At 42.2% G+C, this 22,101-nt stretch overlaps 1 protein-coding gene across 1 annotated transcript in view; it reads left to right on the forward strand.

The window, feature by feature from the left end:
• Window positions 1-6,369, forward strand: part of LOC133653082 (sodium/hydrogen exchanger 8-like) — a 60,656-nt gene extending 54,287 nt beyond the window's left edge. The window contains exons 9-16 of the mRNA XM_062052087.1: window positions 1,136-1,274; window positions 1,358-1,463; window positions 1,565-1,681; window positions 1,763-1,845; window positions 1,943-2,054; window positions 3,558-3,778; window positions 4,316-4,462; window positions 5,605-6,369. Coding sequence (XP_061908071.1) covers window positions 1,136-1,274; window positions 1,358-1,463; window positions 1,565-1,681; window positions 1,763-1,845; window positions 1,943-2,054; window positions 3,558-3,778; window positions 4,316-4,462; window positions 5,605-5,715 — 1,036 coding nt within the window. The 3' untranslated portion in view covers window positions 5,716-6,369. The remainder of the gene's footprint in view (window positions 1-1,135; window positions 1,275-1,357; window positions 1,464-1,564; window positions 1,682-1,762; window positions 1,846-1,942; window positions 2,055-3,557; window positions 3,779-4,315; window positions 4,463-5,604) is intronic.
• Window positions 6,370-22,101: the final 15,732 nt, after the last annotated feature.

Here is a 22,101-nt window from a genome sequence, read left to right on the forward strand (position 1 = left end):
TCATGCCTAATCTTTTCTCCAAGTTTATACAGCAACCAACATTAAAAGTGGATACCTGTTTAGTGTTTACACTTATCTTATTGAGGGGTGAGGAAAGCATTGGACATTTGCGAATGTCATCTTGTCATGCCTAAAAAAAAAATAATCCTTGTGTATTAGCAATATATCCATACACACCAGATACAAAATGAGCTGAGCACATTTGAATATTATCCACATCCAAATTCTGTTTGAGGCTTGCAAGCCATAATGGCCTACCTTCTTTTTAGACAATCACTATGTCTGCACACACTGTTTTTCACAACTTTGTGCAGATACAGTAGTACTGTAGATGTTTTTGCTCAACTCTGACAGCCGAAAAAAACATTACCAAAGTTAACCGTTTAGCTTTAGCAGAGATGCTAACTGTGCCTTTCACAGACAATATATTGTTGTGGTTTCCTCTACCGTTGCTGATGTTGATGTTACATGAATACACTTGATATGAAGCACACTACACCTTTTGCAAGAAAACACTTCTATGGCAAATCTGAAAATTGTTTGCTAATATTTTTTTCAATTAGTTTACACTAGAGAATCTCCTGGTGTATTTAGTTAGTTTAACCATTTTGTTTTCCAATATGAAGGAGCAGTGAATTAATTAATATACGTTAAATTCATTCTGGACCTCTGATTTTACTTTGTCATTGTATTTTTGTCCATATGGATGTGAAATGGTCTTAAATTATTTTCAAGATGGTCTTAAAAAAGTCTTAGAGAGTCTTAAATTTGACATGTTGAAACCTGCAGAGACCCTGGTATAGCTGCACAATAATTAAGGTAGCAGTTAATGTTGTGCACAATCTGACACTTGAAGCTCCAATGTTGGGTTACAGACAGTTACCAGATATATTCAGATTAAAATATTTCAAATGGTTGCTCACCATAAGTCATTAAAAGCTTGATGTGACATAAATTACCTCTGTTTGTAACCAGGATTTTGATAGTGAGAATATGGGCACAGTAAACCAAACTCACTGCTTTGTTTCTGTACAGTTGAATTTTGGTGTGTGTCTGCCATCTAGAGTCAGGTGAAGGTATTACTAATCTTGGTCAGCATTTAAAAATAAAAATAAAATCTTTCTGCTTTTTTCAGCACAGCAGAGGGCTTTTCCCGCTCAGAAACCAACATGGTAACAGGTTGGGAGACATTCTTGCAAGCAGTAAGTTATTTTCTCCAAATGTTCTTTGGTTCTGCTGCCTTGGGAACCCTCACAGGACTCATCTCTGCTCTCGTATCCGCATAGTTGGGTGGTTCTGTTTGCCTGCTATTGTCACATCTATGTCATGCAGTCTTTTTCCCTAACGTGCACATCAGTTTCTAAAACACTTTGACTTGAGGAACACTCCATCACTGGAGTTTGGCATGATGATCATCTTTGCTTACCTCCCCTATGGCCTGGCAGAGGGTATTAAACTGTCTGGTAGGTACATAACACACTTAAAGTACGACTGATTTTATTTTTTTGGGGTGGGGGGTTGATTACAATATCTGAGGCTGAACTGCACCATCCTCCACCCACAGGAATTATGTCCATCCTGTTTGCTGGTATTGTGATGTCTCATTACACCCATCACAACCTGTCTCCAGTGACCCAAATCCTCATGCAACAGACACTGCGCAGTGTTGCCTTTATGTGTGGTCAGTGGATTCTCATCTCTTGTCTGCAATGCAAATTCTACGACATTATTGCTAGAGACAACGTTTTACTTCTGCCTCCAGAGACGTGTGTGTTTGCCTTTCTTGGACTATCCATCTTCAGCTTTCCTCACAAATTTGAAATATCATTTGTCATCTGGTGCATTGTAAGTACTTTTTGTTTTCTTGACATTAATCGCAGTAGTTTTTGTTTAGTTTTTTCCTCCATCAACGTGAGCATGACTGCTGTTTGTCTTTTCATAGGTCCTGGTTCTTCTGGGCCGAGCCGTAAACATCTTTCCTCTGTCATTCCTACTTAACTTTTGCCGAGACCACAAGATCACACCGAAGATGATGTTCATCATGTGGTTCAGTGGTGAGTTGATACGGTCAAAGTTTTTTGTCCGAGGATAATGGGAAGACATGTTTCGGTAAAAAAGTCTCACAATTAGACTGAGTCTGAGTCCTGTCAGAGGTTAATCACATTCAGCCTTTGAACTCTTAAGGGATAAAGGTATTTTACATTTCATCTATACTCTCCTCTTGTTGGTACTGTATTTTGCATGACTGCTTTTGATCCTAGGCATTTGAGGTCACATGCAAACTTGTTGATCTGCTGGTGAGTTGTCGTTTGCCATTAACGGGTAGATAGCATTGTCCTTCAATTGAAGTCACTTTCCATAATTGTTTTTATAAACATTTTTGAAGCCCTGTCGTTTATCAAAGCTACAATCCTAATATTTTAATGACATCCAACACCTGGTGTAAGAGATATTGTAGCTCAAGGTAAAGGGGACCTATGATGATTGTATTCCACATTTGAAACACTTCCTTGTGGTCTAGATGATATTTATTGGATATGCTTTAGTGTACATTTTGCTCCACAGTTACATTGCAAATGAAACCACGCCGCACCCTCTCCAAATGTATCATAATTTATAAATGTAAACTGTATATATAAATATATATGATAAAGTCGTCACTGCTTTTTTTCCCCCAGACACGGTCGAAAATAAACTTAATTAACGTTATAGATTTACCCGATCGCGACATTAGGCACACCTGCACACTCTCCAATTGATTTAGAGAGTGCATAAAACCAGCTGTTTAGCAGCATTTATCCAACTGCATGTCACACTTCGGTGTTATTTTGCACATTTCACGATTAGACGAAAATAATACTTGATCTTACTTTTTTTATGTGTTTCTTCATAGCCTGAAGCAGAAAAGGAGGAGCTTCTCTCCCTCTGGCTGAGAGCTTGACTTAATGTCTAAATGACACATCAAAACATAGCTATACTGAACAACCCTATGAACAATGGCATCCAAAACTGCGTACAAGCTCACTGCAAAATGCATTACCTTAAAATTTTACACTTTGGCATTGTTTAACACAAGTATCAAACGTTGTTAAAAAAAAAAAAATGTTAGTCAGAAAATACAAAATATATACTGTAGGTGCCCTTTTAAAGATCAAGTAACTACATGTTTTTGTCACCTGTCCAATCACATTCAATCCTCTTTAAATCTCTAGTAATTGTTGTTTTGTGACAGAACAACACATTATTTTTGACTGATCATATCATACACTTGAAATAGCTTGGGTGAAATGGCATATAGGCTCATGTTTGTGTTACTTACTTAATTTCTCTTGTGTATATTCAGCCTCATACTGTATGTCCTATCAGCGAAGGTATATGGCTCTGACGTAATGAGGATTTAAAGCCTTCAGTTAATGAAAAAAAAATATGGCTGTACCTACTGGGTTCATATGTCACTGAGTTGCTTAGAATTTCAAGGTATAGGTATTTTCTATTCTGATAATAATAATGAGCTCTTAATATTGTAATTTCACTGTTTTTATTCTTTCCTCTTTGAGGTTTGAGAGGCGCAATCCCATACGCCTTGAGCCTGCATCTTGGCCTGGAGCCCATTGAGAAGCGACAACTAATTGGCACTACCACCATTATCATTGTACTCTTTACCATCCTCCTCCTTGGGGGTGGGACCATGCCCCTCATCCGTGTCATGGACATTGAGGATAGCCAGACACGGAGGAAGAACAAGAAGGACATTAATCTCAGCAAGACTCAGAAAATGGTAAGACATATACACAGTAAGAGGTCACATTGATGCAAGCTGTGCCATCCTCTTCATCTTCTGCCATTAGAGTAGGACATTTCACTTCAGAGGGAAAAAACAATCAAAGGCTTGGAGATGGTGTGTGTGAAGGCCACAAGATTAGCACAGCATGAACCACTCATTAGGCACCCTCACTTTGAAACTAGAGAAAATGAAATAAACACCTAACTTTCTTAGTATACTTACTACTCCTAGTCATATAACTGTTATTCTGTGAGCAATATTTGCTTATGTTGTTTTTGAATTATGAATGCTGCACTCTGAGAAATCTATCTACAAGATCAATTTACCTTGTTTGTCTCTACCACTACAAACCCCTTAGAAGCAAGCTTTTTTGAGACTGTGTAATATCAACATGTTCACCTATTTAAATGTTCTTCCACGGCTCATCTTCCTTCCCTCCGTCCGTTTTCCCTCTGCCTAGTTAGTCAGCCATTCCTCTTTCATTTCGCTCTATCTGCTCCCCCTGACCTTCTTTTCTCTCCCCCGGCCTAGGGAAATACTGTTGAGTCGGAGCATCTATCAGAACTGACTGAGGAGGAATATGAGGCTCACATATACCAGAGACAGGATCTGAAGGGCTTCATGTGGCTTGATGCAAAGTACCTTAATCCTTTCTTCACCCGGAGGCTCACCCAAGAGGTAAGAGATGGCGAGAGAGACAGAAATTCCCCGTCACCCAGGAGGCTTCTTCATCACTTTGCTAGCAATACTTTGAGCCAATTACTTTTTGCGTATGTTTGTATGATGGATTTTTCAAACCAGACCATTCAGTAAAAAAAATTCATTTTACAAAATAAATAGCCACACAATTGCAAGAGGTTTTATATAGGGTCTTTTGCTGACATTCCTGCATCCACACTTGGGCAGCAGCATGTGATTTTTAACAACAGTATTTTACATTTCTTGTATGTTTGTCACCTACATTCTCAAAAATGGTGTGTATACAGTTTTTTTTTGTATTTATAACTTCTAGAAAGAATGTTTACATCTGGCTTGCGCAAAATTCTGTATTTGAAATTTAAATTCAACTCATTTGAAGGAATTTTAAATTAATTGGAATTACAGGAAGTGGAATTAAGTTAATTGCAATTCAAAACAAATTCCTTACAGCCAAGTAAAAAAATAAATAATTTGTCACGTTTAACGCGTGAGTAACAGCTAATTTTCTGTTACGCCCACCCAGGAAGAAGAAAGTTAGTTTTCTCTTACGCCCACCCAGGAAGAAGAAACATTTTGCGTGCCCACCCCATTCTCCGCCACGTCTATAAATAGTATAACATTTGCCAATAAAATAGTTAGAAGTACACCTCTGCATACCATTGTATCCTAATTGATATTGACGAAACATTTTTTTTTAGATCAATCCGCTCTATCTTTGTCTTTATCTTTTATCAGTTTGGGGGTCCTTGGCCTGGAAAACATTGACGATCCCTGAACTAGAGTATCTTTGTCATTTCAGTTTTTAAAGTATGGATTAGCTGTATATTTTTTTAAGAGCAAATAGAACGTTAAAACGGTGGCCAGAGGGTAGTAGCAGGAATGATTGGTGCAGGTAGCGTGTGAGGTCCTGAGTGGCACAGATGGCTTTCCTTTCAACTGCCTGGATTTAACGTTTTGGTCGAACATTCAGAAATGCCCAGTTGGATAAATGTATTTTCTAGTTTTAGCCTCTTTGTCTGACAAGAAAACCGTTTACACAATTTAACTGCTTTACTTTAATTCTAAAAACATGGTGGTTTGTTTGATGAGATTTATGTTGTGTGCCATAACTGCATTGGCAGGACCTGATGCATGGACGGATCCAAATGAAGACTCTAACCAACAAATGGTATGAAGAAGTTCGGCAGGGTCCCTCGGGTTCGGAGGATGATGATGAAGCAGAACTTCTGTGAAAAAAAAGGCTGACACGTTTCAACCTTGACTGTGAATATGTGCAGCATGTGAGACGAAGGCTTTAATGATAAAGTCACACGCACTTTTTTATCTTCACCTGCCATCATTTGTGGATGAAGAGTCTGCTGGGATGTGCTTCATCACTTGGAATGTTCAGCAATACTGCACTAGCAAAAGACCGAAGGCAGAAATGAATGTTTTGTACTTGAATGCCATTCTGTCTACAGCTTCCTAAGCATATGAGCCAGGTCACTGATGTTGGACAAAACATGTGAAGTTCTGTATGTTTATCATTGTTGAGGGACACAATGTTTTCTTGTCAAGAAATACAAGAGCATTTTTTCTTTTTTGCACTGACTTTAGGTACAGTTGTAGCCAAAAGCTTTGGAAGTGCCTCAAATTTGGTGTTTCAATAGCTCAGCTGCTTCTGTATTTTTTAAAAACATTATATTTGTGTCTGTTTTAGCTTGAAAAAAAACAAGCAAGTTTGGTAGGGAATCACAAAACGGAAGCAACTAAATTATTGAAGCACAAAATTGGAGCTGCTGCCGAATGTTTTAGCCATGACTGCAGTCATGGCTAAAACAAGATATTACATACACGACATGTCGTGTATGTAATATCTTGTTTATTTTACGGCCACTCTACCAACTTCGCCATATATATATATATATATATATATATATATATATATATATATATATATATATATATATATATATATATATATATATATATATATATATATATATATGTATATATATATATACAATGTATATTAGGATTGTCAAGTGATTCATTTTCTTTAATCAGATTAATCACACTAATTCTGTGATTAATCAAAGGCACTTTGCTTGCATAAATACAATTATCTTTAAAAATGACCCTTATATTTGGACACAAATGCAATTTTGAAGTTAGAATAATATACAGGAACATTTTCAAAATGTTATACTGAACTGCAAGTCATTGATTTGTTTAAAACCTGACGACAGTAAGTACAGTAAGAATTAATGATTACAACTAATTTGACTGGCAACATTGTAATTGTGCTTAATTTATAAAGCAGATCTCACTGGGGTTATTGTCTTTATGCTATGTTGTGTAATTGATCATTAAATATAAACGCATCCCACACACTCATAGCTCATTAAAGTGGAATAAATCACAAGCCACTAATAGTTTTAACTTGCCTCTGGATGTGTAATATCCTTATTGAATGACGACGTGTGCTCGACCTCGGACCAACTGCACTCAGTAACCAAACAAACAAACACTCTCACATAATTAGTGTGCTTATTGCAACCATAGACAGCAGAACACTATTTTAACTTTTGTACAATTAGTTTAGTTATCTGCTGCACTGATTAGAATAGAATAGAATAGAATAGCATAGAATAGAAAGTACTTTATTGATCCCTGGGGGAAATTCAGCACCACAGTTCGCTCACAATTGACAATAATAATAATAAATAATATAATATATATAATATATTATATATATAATATATAAATAATATAAATATATTCTACATATATTCTACATTTAAGTGCAGTCAAGAAAGAACATATGCATTATACAGTCTGATGGCTGTCGGTATGAAGGACCTCCTGTGTCGTTCCGTGTTGCATTTTGGGAGTCTGAGCCTTCCACTGAAGGTGCTCATTCTCTATGCAAGGTCCGAGTGTAGTGGGTGGGAGGTGTTGTTCATAATGGCTAGGAGTTTTGCTAGACTTCTCTCTGACACCACCGCCAGAGAGTCTAGCTCCACTCCCACCACGTTACTGGCCTTCTTTACCAGCTTGTCCAGTCTGTTTGCGTCCCTCGCTCTCACCCCGCTGCCCCAGCAGGCCACCACCGACTCGTAGAACATCGTCAACATCTTTGTACAGACGTTGAAGGATCCTAGCCTCCTGAGGAAGTAGAGGCGGCTATGTCCCTTCTTGTAGAGTGCCTCAGCGTGTTTTACCCATACAGCTTGTTGTCGATGTGTACACCAAGGTATTTATAATCCTCAACCATGTCCACATCGACCCCCTGATGGAAACAGGGGTCGCCGGAGTACTCCTCCTCCTTCCCAGGTCCACAACTAGCTCCTTGGTCTTCGTCACATTGAGTTGGAGGTGGTTCGTTCCACACCATGTGACAAAGTCCTCCACCAGTGCGCTGTATTCCTCATCATCACCATCCTCAATACACCCCACTATCGCAGAGTCATCAGAAAACTTCTGAAGGTGGCAGGACTCTGAGTGATAGTGGAAATCGGTGGTGTAGATGGTGAAGAGGAAGGGGGAGAGGACTGTGCCCTGCGGGGCCCCGGTGTTGCTGACCAGCCTGTCAGACACAGTCCTGCAGTCGCACGTACTGTGGTCTTGTCAGTCAGGTAATCAACAACCCAGGACACCAAGGGGGCCTCCACCTGCATCGTCTCCAACTTCACACCCAGTAGCCCAGGCTGTATAGTATTGAAAGCACTGGAGAAGTCAAAAAACATGACCCTCAGACTGCTCGCAGGCTTGTCTAGGTGGGTGTGGGCTCGGTTCAGCAGGTAGATGACGGCGTCCTCCACTCCCAGTCGGGGCTGGTAGGCCAATTGGAGTGGGTCCAGGTGGGGCTTGACTGTAGGGCGGAGTTGTTCCAGGACCAACCTCTCCATGGTCTTCATGATATGGGAGGTTAGAACCACCGGCCTGTAGTCCTTCGACGTGCTGGGTCGCATGCACTTGGGGATGGGGACCACGCATGAGGTTTTCCACAGTGTGGGGACTTTCTGCAGTATAAGGCTCATGTTGAAGATGTGCTGGAGCACACCACACAGCTGTGGGGCGCAGGCTTTGAGCACCCTGGGGCTCACACCGTCAGGATCCGCGGCCTTGCCTGTTTGTAACTTATTTAGCTGTGCATTCACCTGTTCTGCAGACAGACACACTGGGGGGGTCTCAGGTTGTTGGGGGGGAGGTAGTCATTGGAGTTAGGGGGCTGTGAGGAGGGGAGGGGGGGTGGATTGGTTCGCTGAAGTTGTCAGGGGGCCGGCTGGCAAGTCTTGGGGGGGGCAGGAGCTTGTCGGAGCTACTGTGTCAAACATGTTAAAGAACTGGTTTAGGTCATTGGCCCTCTCTTTGTCTCCGTCCACCCCTCTACCCCCCGACGGTTTGAGGCCGGTGATGGTCTGCATCCTCTCCAAACCGCCTTCATGTTGTTGTCCTTCAGCTTCCCTTCCAGCTTCCTCCTGTAGTTCTCCTTGGCCTCCCTGAGTTTGGTCTTCAGCAGCCCCTGAACTCTTTTCACCTCCTCCCTGTTACCAGCATTGAATGCCCTCTTCTCATTCAGTAGGGCTTTGATGTCCTTGGTCACCCACGGCTTGTTGTTTGGGTAGCAGGTGACCGTCCTTGATGGGACATTTGAGTCAACACAGAAGTTGATATAGTTTGTGATGCACTCTGTGAGCCCGTCAAAGTCCTCTCCATGAGGTTCCATGAGCACCTGCCACTCAGTTACCTCAAAACAGCCCTGTAGTGTCTCTTGGACCCCTTCTGATCGCCTTCTCACTGTTTTTTTGGTCACAGACTGTCTTTTGACCAGAGGCACATAACAGGGGTTGAGGTAAACAAGGTTGTGGTCTGACCGGCCCAGCTCTGGTAGTGGTATGGAGCTATACGCATCCTTGATGTTTGCGTCCAGCAGGTCCAGGATCTTATTTCCTCTGGTGTGACAGCTGACATGCTGAGTGAAGTTGGGTAGTGATTAGTCCATAGTAACATTGTTAAAATCTCCCGAGATGAGGATGAGAGCTTTCGGGTGCTTGGTTTGGAGTCTGGCTATCGAGCTGTGGATGACGTCACTGGCAGCTGCAGCGTTAGCAGAGGGGCGGATGTATACTGCCATCACGATAACATGCGGAATCTCCCTGGGCAAATACTATGAGTCCTACAGCTAACATCTCTATATTCGGGTCACAGTGGCGCTCTTTTATTGTGATATGACTGGGATGACAATATTTCTTACTAATAAACAAAGCAAGCCCCCCTCCTTTCCGCTTGCCGTTGGTTCGGTCCCGGTTAGCGCGCACCGTTTAAAACCCGTTTATAGAGACGTTACTATCCGGAACATCGTCGTGCAGCCACGTCTCAGTAAAACACATTAGGCTACACTCACGATATTCTTTCTGACTACCGGTAAGCACCGACAACTCATCCATTTTATTTGCTAGAGACCGCACGTTACCCATGACGACGGAAGGAAGATATGGTTTATATCTCCTTCTCTCCCTCCTCGCTTCAGCCCTCTTATGTCTCGAGCGTCTCCCTTTCCCTCGACAGCCACGAGAACCTCCATAAGTCCTTTTTAGCTCCTCCGGGATCTGGTTAGTTAGCGCCGGGTCCGTTAGCTGGATGCTAATAGCCGGTGTTGCTGACAACTGTTCCCTGGTGTACATAAAAGAGCCTCTCCACTGTTGTCCGTCTGAGCTCTTCAGTAGCGTCCCCACCGTCAGTAGGACGAACAAAACACTTCTAAACTGCATTTTTAGAAGGGCACGACTAGATAAAAAGTAAATGTAGAGTAAATGTAAATATATAAAAAAGTACAAAACGAACAAAGACAAAAGACAAAGAAGGAGCGAACTGCAGCAGCGGCCGTCTAGATCGACGCGTGCGCACACATACAGTATTAGATGCCTTTTGGCGATTGTGGTGAAACTGCTGAGTCAAAACTGGCTCTGTTGGCCACTTACCTAATAAAAAGACTGGACAAAGTGTATCTCTTGACAGCTCAATACTGAACGCGCACTTTTGTTTCTAAATATGAGAGAATTTATTTTTTAAGAGATGTTTGGCAACCCTATTTAGGTAGCAATCATGCTAGCGGCGCCATCCTCACGTTCATGTTTTGCTTTAAGATGCTATTTTAAGATAAGAACGTTTGTCACTGCAATACTAACTAATCACCTCAGATTTATGTAAAGTTCCATTGAGGTTTATTGTGAAGTGAAAGTATGTGCAGAGCACATCGCTCTAACTATCACCTGGACGTGACGTGACCACAGTGCAATGCGCACATGTAATATGTACGTATGTTGGTCAGGTCATTTTAAGCATACAGCGGCACATTCCTCTCATAGACGCATCACAATGGTCGCTTTTTCCTTCAACAACAACTAATACTAATCATGGCAGACTTCATGAGAGACAAACATAATAAAATAATCACATACTTCCTTGTTTTGTTGCTCCCTGTAAGTTGATTCTAGATCATAAATCATGCATCTCACCTGGACATGAGACGCCTGAGTAGGTATTTCGACAAGTTGGGACACTTTGATAGCCAATTTAGGACCTGGAACTGTCGAAAGACACAAAAAGCCGCTTGGTGCTCCCCTGACCCTGTTTCTTCGCAAGGATTATGAGACATTTCTCACCTAAATGGGAATATATGATTATCCTAGCAGTCGGCATCGTAATGACAGCAGATCTTGTACAGTGAGTGATGTTTTATTATGTTTGTTGGCTCTCATGAAGTCTGCAGTGAGCAGAAATCAATGATGAAGGAAACAAAATGAAACATTGTGATGTGTTTTTGAAATTAATGCGCCGCGTATGCTTAAAATGATCACGATAAGTAAATATTAAATGTTATTATAAATGTGCTTGTTACTACATTACATATATACTTACATAATGTATATAAAACCCTAATGGAGGTGTTGGGATGTTTTTTTAGTGGCTCTAGAGGCAGAATTAAACGGCTCTCATAGGCTCCTTTGTAAACAGACTTTGGATCACATTTATTTAATATTAGAATGCAAGAAAAAAAACCATCCATCATCATGTCTTTCATAATGATTGTGAATGATAGGCAAAATTCCCAAAAAAGCTCAGTTCCCCTTTAAGTTGATGTCAATTTTGCAGTTTGCAGCGCCTTGCAATTTCTCCTGCTTCTTTAAGTCACTTACACTCTTGCATAAAGATATTATATGAAAACATATATTAAAAGTCTCATCTCGGCCGGACAAAGTCAGAAATATGTATTTCTGTCTTGCCTCTGGTGAGGGCGGTCACATTTTTCTCCGCTCCCTCCTTCCCTGCTTGCTCTCTTCGTTTTGTCTTGTCTGAACTTTTTTTGAAGCCTCTTTCTTTGCGCTGTCCTCAAATCTAAACATCAAACATGGATATGATCAGCTGGACTCTCGACGCAATTGACACAGTCTTTTCGACAAGGAAAAGAGGTTCGGGGGAGCCTGGCTGCCCTGATGGAACCATTGCTGCGGGGTACGTGAGAGACTCCTGGGATAAATGGAGAATCATGTGCCTCTCAGTCCTTTCCATTGAGGATGTGGAAGACATCTACCTATTTGGAACCGTGATCGCGGGGCACCTGCTGATTGGGCTGGGCATTGCTCTGGTGTATCGGCAAATTCGGAAGACGATGGCAGCCACTCAAGGAGCCCAGAGGCTGTTCGTCGCAATGGAAGGATTGGGCAGGGCTGTGGGATCACAGACTGAGGCGATTTCTGATCTGAATCGCAAAAATGGATCACATCATGCAGAAGTTTGATGAGAAGGAGAATTGAAATGAATTTGAGAAAAACCAGCACAGACAAATAGAGCAGGCGAGTCATTGTTTTTGACTGCTCGAAGAAAACAACATCCTAATCTACGATTTGACTCCCTCGAATGGCCTTGACGCTATCGGGAACAGGCTGTTCTGAAAAACACCCCAGAGGACACCTCGACGATGGACGCTTTTGACCTCCCTTTCTCTCAACAACACCTGGTGTCGAACTTTGAGATCGGCCCCAGTCCACAAAAACATTTCAACATCACACCCAAGACAATTGGGCATACATGCACGCACCGCCCCTTCCCCAACCAACGCCTTCACCACCGCTTGTTTGCCCCAACTCCCCCTCTGTTGCGAGTTTGTTGTGATTACATGTAACGTGTTATGTGTGCATTGCAAATGAGTTTTTTTCCCTTGGACTCAGTCTGGACCCCCTCCTGTGGGTCCAGCCTTTGACTGATATTTTTTTACTCTTCCCCCCTTTCCCAATATCACCTTTTTCCCACCTTTTTTAAAGGAGTGCCATAAAAATGGCTGTGCCGTTGGCGGTCATTTGCATTGCAAATTAGTTTTTTTCCCCTGGACTCAGTCTGGACCCCCTCCTGTGGGTCCAGCCTTTGACTGATATTTTTTTACTCTTCCCCCCTTTCCCAATATCACCTTTTTCTCACCTTTTTTAAAGGAGTGCCGTAAAAATGGCTGCGCCGTTGGCGGTCTCATCTTGTCTCCCTGTAACGTATGTCTGCTCTTAGTGGGACTGTGCCGAAAATGTACTTTTCAGTTCTTATGTGTCTTGTGCATGTTAAGAATTGACAATAAATCATCTTGAATCATCTTGAATCTTGAATCTTGAAATTCGAATGTGGACTTTATAATTAATTGGTTTACGTAAATGTGAGATTAAATAAAATTTCAGATCTTGAGAAATCATTTATTATCTGGATATAATACATAAATAAATCACTCACATTCTCTTCATTCTTTTTAATGACCTAAATAAATACATTTATATGCATTACAAATCGAAATAAAGAAGTGAATGCTGCTAGTATTACTGCAGGGATTCATGCTACATAAAAATTAAGCATCCATATCCCTTCATGCCCTGACTAGCTTACTAAATAGAATGCTAACTACATTTTCTCTTCTCTCTTTCTGGTTTATCTGTTTAACAAATCAAATTAGGGCAGTAATTCCATATTCCTACTGAACCAAGTGAACTTTTTAGGATGCACTTCCACACACAAAGTGAAGGAAACAAAAGTGGTGAGTTGACACAATATTGAATCAGGGTTCTAAAAAAGGGAACGGACCGACTATCTGTTTGACGGCCCATTGAGAGTATCCAATGTCATACGGACAACATGACGGCACCACACTTGCATGTTCATGTCAGTTGATTATGAAGCCTTCATGTTTGCAGAAAGATATACTCCCGTAGCAGAACCAGAATCAGATTTATTGGCCAAATATGATGAACACACAATGAATTTGACTTGTAGAGGACAAGCAGGGAGAAGGAACTAAGCGATGTGTTCTGTAAACAGAAAAATCGCCCTCAGGAGACGAGGAATACCAAACAAGTAGTAATGGGTGAATGACGCCTCAGTGAGTGCATGTCACACTCACTACCTGTATCCACACTGTACTGATGCTGTTAGTGTTTCATATAGGTCATCCGCCATCGGCTGGATTAAAAAAGTCACTAAATTTGACCTGAAAAATAAATGTATTAAAGAATATTAGTTTGATTGGTTGTTTATTAATATCACCATTAATTGCTGCAACAGTAGTAGATATTATTCCTGGGGTGTACACTTTCAAAAAGGCTTTGATACATTACATACTGTAATGCCCCGCAGTGGAGAAGGAGTCACACAAACGAGGATGCGCTGCTCAATCGCTTTATTAACGAGCGGTAACTTGTTGGTAATTCCAAAGTAACGTACACACATACACGAGCTGCTGTGAGCCACAACTCACGCACACTCTCGCTTCCCCCTCTCGCTTTCCCCTCTCGCTTTCCCGCCAACTCACCCGCGCATGCACGTTCACAAAACCCTTAAAGACACAGTTCACTGCATCCCCCTTTATGAAGCCCCTCGCCCCGAGGGGTCAACAAGAAAATCCCTGAACCTTGGCGGTCTACGCCTCTGTCTTTGTGGCCGGCCCTGTTCTGACTCAGGTTCATCAACACGTGGCGCTAGCGGCTGAACAGGAACAACAATGGTGGAATATGGGGAACCTTGATCCACTAACTGTCCATTGCCATCTGGTGAGGCAGGCGCCGCCTCAAACTGGGGAACTTCTCTGCCCCTGTAGGGTGCCAAACGGTCTCTATGCAGGACAACCTTTCGGCCCTTAGGGGACACTGCAACTCTATACACTACTTCTCCCACCCTCTCAAGCACCCTACACGGACCGTCCCAATGACTGTCCAACTTGGGGCAACGTCCTTTTTTTCTTTTGGGCGTGTGCACCCAGACCAGCTCGTCAGGCTTAAAGTCCCGGGCCTTGCTCCGCACGACATGGTTCCTCTTTTGCCTCAAACCAGCCTTCTTCCACTGGTCTCGCGCGAAGGAATGTGCCGCTTCCATCCGATCCTGCAACTTCCGAGCGTACTCCAGTCCCGGCCGATCCTCGGTGCTGCCTGGTGGTCTCTCAAACACCAACTCAGCAGGTGTCCGGATCTCCCATCAGCAGGGCAGGGGTGCAGCTTGGGGAACTTTGAACCGCGGAACGGTATGCCATCACCACTAGTGGAATACGTCGGTCCCAGTCATGCTGATGGTTGGCGGTGAGGATGGATAGCTGCTGCTGCACGGTGCGGTTAAACCGCTCCACTAGTGCATCACTTTGCGGATGCAAGGGAGTCGTGCGTGTCTTTTGCATGTCCAGTCTTTCACACAGGGCAGCAAATACCCTGGATTTAAAATTCCTGCCCTGGTCACTGTGGAGAATATCTGCAGTTCCGAAGCGACTGAACATGCCCTCCAGTAAGGCATCAGCCACTGTCTCCGCTTCTTGGTCCGGCAGTGCGTACGCCTCCGGCCACTTGGTAAAATAATCCATCGCGCAAAGCACATACTTGTTACCTCTGTCTGTTACGGGAAAAGGGCCCATAATGTCCACAGCTACCCTCTCCATGGGTGCTCCAACCCCTTGCTGCTGAAGCGGTGCGTGTGACCGGTCCTGGGGTCCCTTGTAGGCTGCACACTCATCACAGCGCCGACAGAAGTCCTGCACGACCCGCCGGTGCTGACCCCAGTAGAATCCTTGGCGCAACCGACGGAGCGTCTTTGTGCAGCCAAAATGCCCTGAACCCGTGCCCCCATGACACGCCTGCAGCACTGCGTCTCTCAGAGTCTTCGGCACCACCACCTGCCATCTCTCCTCCCCGGTGGCCGGCTCCTTCCACGCACACTGCAGTACGTCGTCCCTGATGCGCAGCACAGCAAACTTACGCCACAGGCCCTTGGTGCCGACTGACAGCCCCAACATGCCTTCCCAGGGTGGTTTCCTACCACTCTGGACCCATTCTTCATTGATGTTGCTTTATTCTTCACACATGCTGTGATGAATAGATATACTTCTCTTTCAAAAAGCACAAAGTATTGCCTGTTACAATCCTGACTCTGACTGACAGAGTGGATTATACGTCTCCTTTTTTTCCATTCTGTCAGTGCACATTTTCCCATATCTGCCAACATATGGTGTTTAGAATCTGACAGGCCTGACTTTGGCCACATTGGAACATAATATATAGCAGGTTTATTAAATTTGGAACACATTTTCTTTAACTTAATCAATCAATCAATCAATGTTTATTTATATAGCCCTAAATCACAAGTGTCTCAAAGGGCTGCACAAGCCACAACGACATCCTCGGTACAGAGCCCACATACGGGCAAGGAAAAACTCACCCCAGTGGGACGTCGATGTGAATGACTATGAGAAACCTTGGAGAGGACCGCATATGTTGGTAACCCCCCCCCCCCTCTAGGGGAGACCGAAAGCAATGGATGTCGAGTGGGTCTGACATAATATTGTGAAAGTCCAGTCCACAGTGGGTCCAACACATCAGTGAGAGTCCAGTCCATAGTGGGGCCAGCAGGAAACCGTCCCGAGCGGAGATGGGTCAGCAGCGCAGAGATGTCCCCAACCGATGCACAGGCTAGCGGTCCACCCAGGGTCCCGACTCTGGACAGCCAGCACTTCATCCATGGCTACCGGACCTGTGCAACTCCCCCTCCCCAAGGGAGAGGGGAGCAGAGGAGAGAAGAAAAGAAACGGCAGATCAACTGGCCGTTTCTTAACATTTATATAATGTTCTCATTTTATATTTATTTATTGGTTTATTTAATAGAGACTATGTAAATAATTAGTATTGGTGCAAATGCACCAGAATTATCCAAAAATCTGTTTATCTGTTGTCCATTTACAGATCTTTTAAAAAACACACACAGCCTTTTTTTAAATAAAAACAAATATATTTACACATTTTATTTTCACATTGCTTGACTTTCCAAAGCCACGGGATGGGTCTTTTAGGTGAGCACACACAACATGATTTCAAACGTGCTGCAGTGTGTTTGCTAAAGTAAACATGGCCTTGATTTGTGTAGTTGTCAGGGCTGGCACACCTGTGGCAATTTCAAGGACGTTTAACAACAGGATAATTTTGGCTCTTGCACTTTGTTTCGCACTGTTTTCTGCTCCTTTGTCTGCCATTTCTTTTTGTGACTGTCTATTTAGGCAAATAATTGGGACGTATCACTTTTCAATTATGTTTAGCTCAGATGAACACAACCTGAGGTTTCAGACTGCAGCCACACTGGATACATGGAAGATTTATGAAAACAATCGGAATTGTACTATTCACACTGACATGAAAAAAATCAGATGCATGTCACATATGGGAAAACATTTTTGAATTTGAATGACTCTTGTTCCATGCAACTTGTGCTTTTGTACAGCCTGTCGCTAGCAACGCGTCACCATTGACACCTGTTGTACCTGACATGATTTATTTGTTATTACAAGTTCATATGCATAAAATAACGGAGATTTAAAGGCAGGGGTGTCGAAGTAGAGGTGCAAGTGGGGATGTTGTACCGGTGCCCCAAGCACAGGGAGCTCTTGGGCTTTTGTAAAGTTTGAAGACTTTTTTTCCCGTCATTTAAATGTGTAAGTTAGAAAAAACTATGTCATAATTGTTAATATAAGTTAAATATTATGGGTGTTCACGTTGGATTTAGGGTGGTATGGGGGGGCCCCTTCAGGAGTCTTTTGTTTATGGGGGCCCAGAATTTGGTGCTGCGCGCCGGTTTATTGTACAGGATTTACGAGAACTCTTGTACTTTTCTCCTGCGGATGTTTATTTCTTTCATATTTTTCATTACTGTTATTGGCACTGTAAATATTTGGCTCCGTTTGCACTGCAGTGGGAATTTGCTAGTAATAAAAAACACAAGTGTTTCAACAAAGGGCGATGGGAAAGAAGGGCACAATACGGTAGTTTCCTGTAGAAAACGAAAGGCCGACAGTTCTGCCTCTGAGGTCTGTAACCCAACTTTTGGAAGTCTAAACTGACACCAACTGTAGAACATTGAGTAAACGAGATGAGGGTAATTCGACACTCAACAGCAGGAGGAGGAGAAGGCAAAACGTCATTAGTGGCAAAGCGGGCAATCAATAACACAGAGTACAGGCCAGTGGTTAACGTTTTGGGGGGTAATTAAATAATAGGGCCCTGACATTTGGTGGCAAACAGCATTGACATTTACGAGCTATTCGGGGACATAAGAACATCAAGGTCTGCTCTCTTGTCTTCACTTCTGAATTGAAACATCTACAGTATAAGTCTTCCCAAGCTGAGACAACATGATTTGAGAGAATGAGCAACATTTCTGAGGCTGCTTCATGCAAATTATGGGTTGACCTTGCGCTATGGTCCAGAGCAATATTCTACAAGTGCTTGTACGTATAGTTGCTTGAAATAAGTGAAGGGCTACTTGTCCATGAGGATGATCCCATGGCGCTTCTATCATCACAGCAGGGAGCTGCACTTTAATGTGGAACTTTCTCAGCGAATGGTGCTGTGGTATACGAGACTCTGAAGTCTGAAAGGGTCTCTTGGACGCTGCATAAATTATTCACTCGCTGATTTGCTTTTCGTGACCTGAAAGCTACAGCAAAAAATGTTGGATTTGATAAGGTCACCAATCACAAGATTGACTCAGGGACAATAGACAACTATTTATAGTACAATTACATATAGTGCAATAACGATAAGACTTCATTAAAAAAAAAATCTCAGAACTTCTGAAATCTCAGTATTTTTGTAATTTATAATTTCAAATGGGGACATTTTAGAAACAAGATGGAAATAGTAATAGCAAAAGTAATACCAATTTAAGAATGGAGATGAACACCTGCTCACACACTGGAAAAACTTACAATCTCAACAAGTATATGTGGGATCTGAGCCGAGGATGTCGTTGTGGCTTGTGCAGCCCTTTGAGACACTTGTGATTAAGGGCTATATGAATACACTTTGATTGACTGATTGATTGAAGTATATATATCTCAGTTCTAGTCAAAATATCTAAACAAACTTAATACAAGTGACAAAATCCCTGAATATTACATTTTAGTGATACATAAAAACTTGTTTTTAGGTAATAGATCCTCTGAGGAAAAAAATAGAACTTTTGAGCATCAAAAGTTTGTTAAGACACAAAACTTCACAATACTAGTAAGTATAGCTAATAATGCATTTTAATTGCTAATTTTAAGTTCACTTTTAAGTTTGTAAATCTTAACTATGTCTTATTTCAAGAAATCTTACCAAGACAATTTTGACTTGTTCCACTGGCAGATTTTTTTTGGGGCGGCGTGGCGAAGTTGGTAGAGTGGCCGTGCCAGCAATCGGAGGGTTGCTGGTTACTGGGGTTCAATCCCCACCTTCTACCATCCTAGTCACGTCCGTTGTGTCCTTGGGCAAGACACTTCACCCTTGCTCCTGATGGCTGCTGGTTAGCGCCTTGCATGGCAGCTCCCGCCATCAGTGTGTGAATGTGTGTGTGAATGGGTGAATGTGGAAATAGTGTCAAAGCGCTTTGAGTACCTTGAAGGTAGAAAAGCGCTATACAAGTATAACCCATTTATCATTTATTTATCATTTATAACAAGAAAAAATCTTTTGTATTTATTTTTACTATTTTTTAATGTGCAAATTAAAGAGCTGTCTTCTTGTGCCCAAAAAAGTTATTGAAAAAAAAATATAACAAGGTTAGAACATTTCATACATGAAAATATGTTACGTCGGGGTCGCATGGTTTTGCGGTGGTCGTTTCCCCAAGATGCAGAAGGACGTCCGGAAGCAATGTGCAGGTAAGAAGGTGATTTATTCCAATAAGCAGGACAACAAGTACGAAAACTCAGACACGAGTCAAGTGTGAAGCCAAAGAACCAAGATAATCGCCAGGGGCGAACAGCGAGAAAGTCTTATACTAGGAAAAATACAAAAGCGTGGTGAAAGCAGAAACCAACGTATAGTGTGGCGCGAGGCAGGAATAAATAGCTCTCTGATTAGTGTCCAAGAGCAGGTGAGCGTCCCGACCACTAATCAGAGGCAGGTGGCGAAAATCAGCACCGATGGCAACTAAGAAAACAAATGAGGGTGCTGAAACAGAAATAAACAACTATGTTATACCAAACCAAACATGTCCCAGGCAACGGATCATGACAAAACCAATGTCCTACTGTACTTGTGCACAGCCAATACACATACAGAGCTACATTTGTACAACAACAATACTCTTTGAAATCACAGAGAAAATTACCAACGCAAAAGGATTGTAAACAGTGTGCTGCCAGAGTATTTATGGACTTAAAAATAATGTGATACAATTATTCAACAAATAAGAATGGTTTGGTTAAAAGCTACTTAATTACAGTAGCATGCAATATGTAAAGCTAGGAGAATACACTTCACCAAGCTTAAAGGCCTACTGAAATGAAATTTTCTTATTTAAACGGGGATAGCAGGTTCATTCTATGTGTCATACTTGATCATTTCGTGATATTGCCATATTTTTGCTGAAAGGATTTAGTAGAGAACATCGATAAAGTTTGCAACTTTTGGTCGCTGATAAAAAAGCCTTGCCTGTACCGGAAGTAGCGTGACGTCACAGGTTGAAGAGCTCTTCACATCTGCAAATTGTTTACACCAGCAGCGAGAGCGATTCAGACCGAGAAAGCGATGATTACCCCATTAATTTGAGCAAGGATGAAAGATTTGTGGATGAGGAAAGTGAGAGTGAAGGATTAGAGTGCAGTGCAGGACGCCTGGGTGTATCTTTTTTCGCTCTGACCGTAACTTAGGTACAAGGGCTCATTGGATTCCACACTTTCTCCTTTTTCTATTGTGGATCACGTATTTGTATTTTAAACCACCTCGGATACTATATCCTCTTGAAAATGAGAGTCGAGAACGCGAAATGGACATTCACAGTGACTTTTATCGCCACGACAATACATCGGTGAAGCACTTTAGCTTCGGAGCTAACGTGATAGCATTGTGCTTAACTGCGGATAGAAACAGAAGAAACGTGCCCCTGACTGGAAGGATAGACAGAAGATCAACAATACTACTATTACTTCTACTATCAGGAGACACCGAACCAAACCCTGGACCTGTAACCACACGGTTAATGCTGTCCAGCCTGGCGAAGCCTAGCAATGCTGTTGCTAACGACGCCATTGAAGCTAACTTAGCTACGGGACCTCGACAGAGCTATGCTAAAAACATTAGCTCTCCACTTACGCCAGCCCTCATCTGCTTATCACGACCCGTGCTCACCTGCGTTCCAGCGATCGACGGCGCGACGAAGGACATCACCCGATCATCGGTGCGGTCGGCGGCTAGCGTCGGATAGCGCGTCTGCTATCCAAGTCAAAGTCCTCCTGGTTGTGTTGCAGTAGCCAACCGCTAATACACCGATCCCACCTACAGCTTTCTTCTTTGCTGTCTCCATTGTTCATTAAACAAATTGCAAAAGATTCACCAACACAGATGTCCAGAATACTGTGGAATTTTTGATGAAAACAGACGCTGTTTGTATTGGGACACAATGGTGTCCCAATACTTCCGTTCAATCCGTGATGTCACGCGCAAACGTCATCATACCGAGACGTTTTCAGCCGGATTTTTCCCGGGAAATGTAAAATTGCACTTTATAAGTTAACCCGGCCGTATTGGCATGTGTTGCAATGTTAAGATTTTATCATTGATATATAAACTATCAGACTGCGTGGTCGGTAGTAGTGGGTTTCAGTAGGCCTTTAAGCATGACTTTTGGTTAGCCCAAGGGATCAATACTGGGACCAAAATTGTTCATCCCCAAGAAAAACAACATCTGTAGAGTCACAAAGGATTTAAAGTCAGTACTATTTGCAGATAATATTACAGATATAGATACAGTAACTTCAAAGGATGGTTTATTAAAAATAGACTATCCTTGAATCTAAGTACACATAATAATGCTGGTCGGACACAGTACAAAATATAGTCAAACACAAATACATGGTGTATACATCAGTGAAGTGAAGGAAATGTAATTTCTTGGAAATATTAATAGATGACAAAATAAGATGGAAAGCTCATATTCAAAATGCACAACATAATGTGACAATAAATATTTCACAACTCCATATTCTCTACTGCTTGCTAATGTTAACATAGCTCAGGTCATGTGTAAATTGTCATTTAGGGTTCTGGGTTCATTTCCTGTTTAGCGCTTTTATTTTGGTTCCACTTCCT

Source organism: Entelurus aequoreus, linkage group LG07 (genome assembly GCF_033978785.1).
Source record: "Entelurus aequoreus isolate RoL-2023_Sb linkage group LG07, RoL_Eaeq_v1.1, whole genome shotgun sequence".
NCBI lineage: Eukaryota > Metazoa > Chordata > Actinopteri > Syngnathiformes > Syngnathidae > Entelurus > Entelurus aequoreus.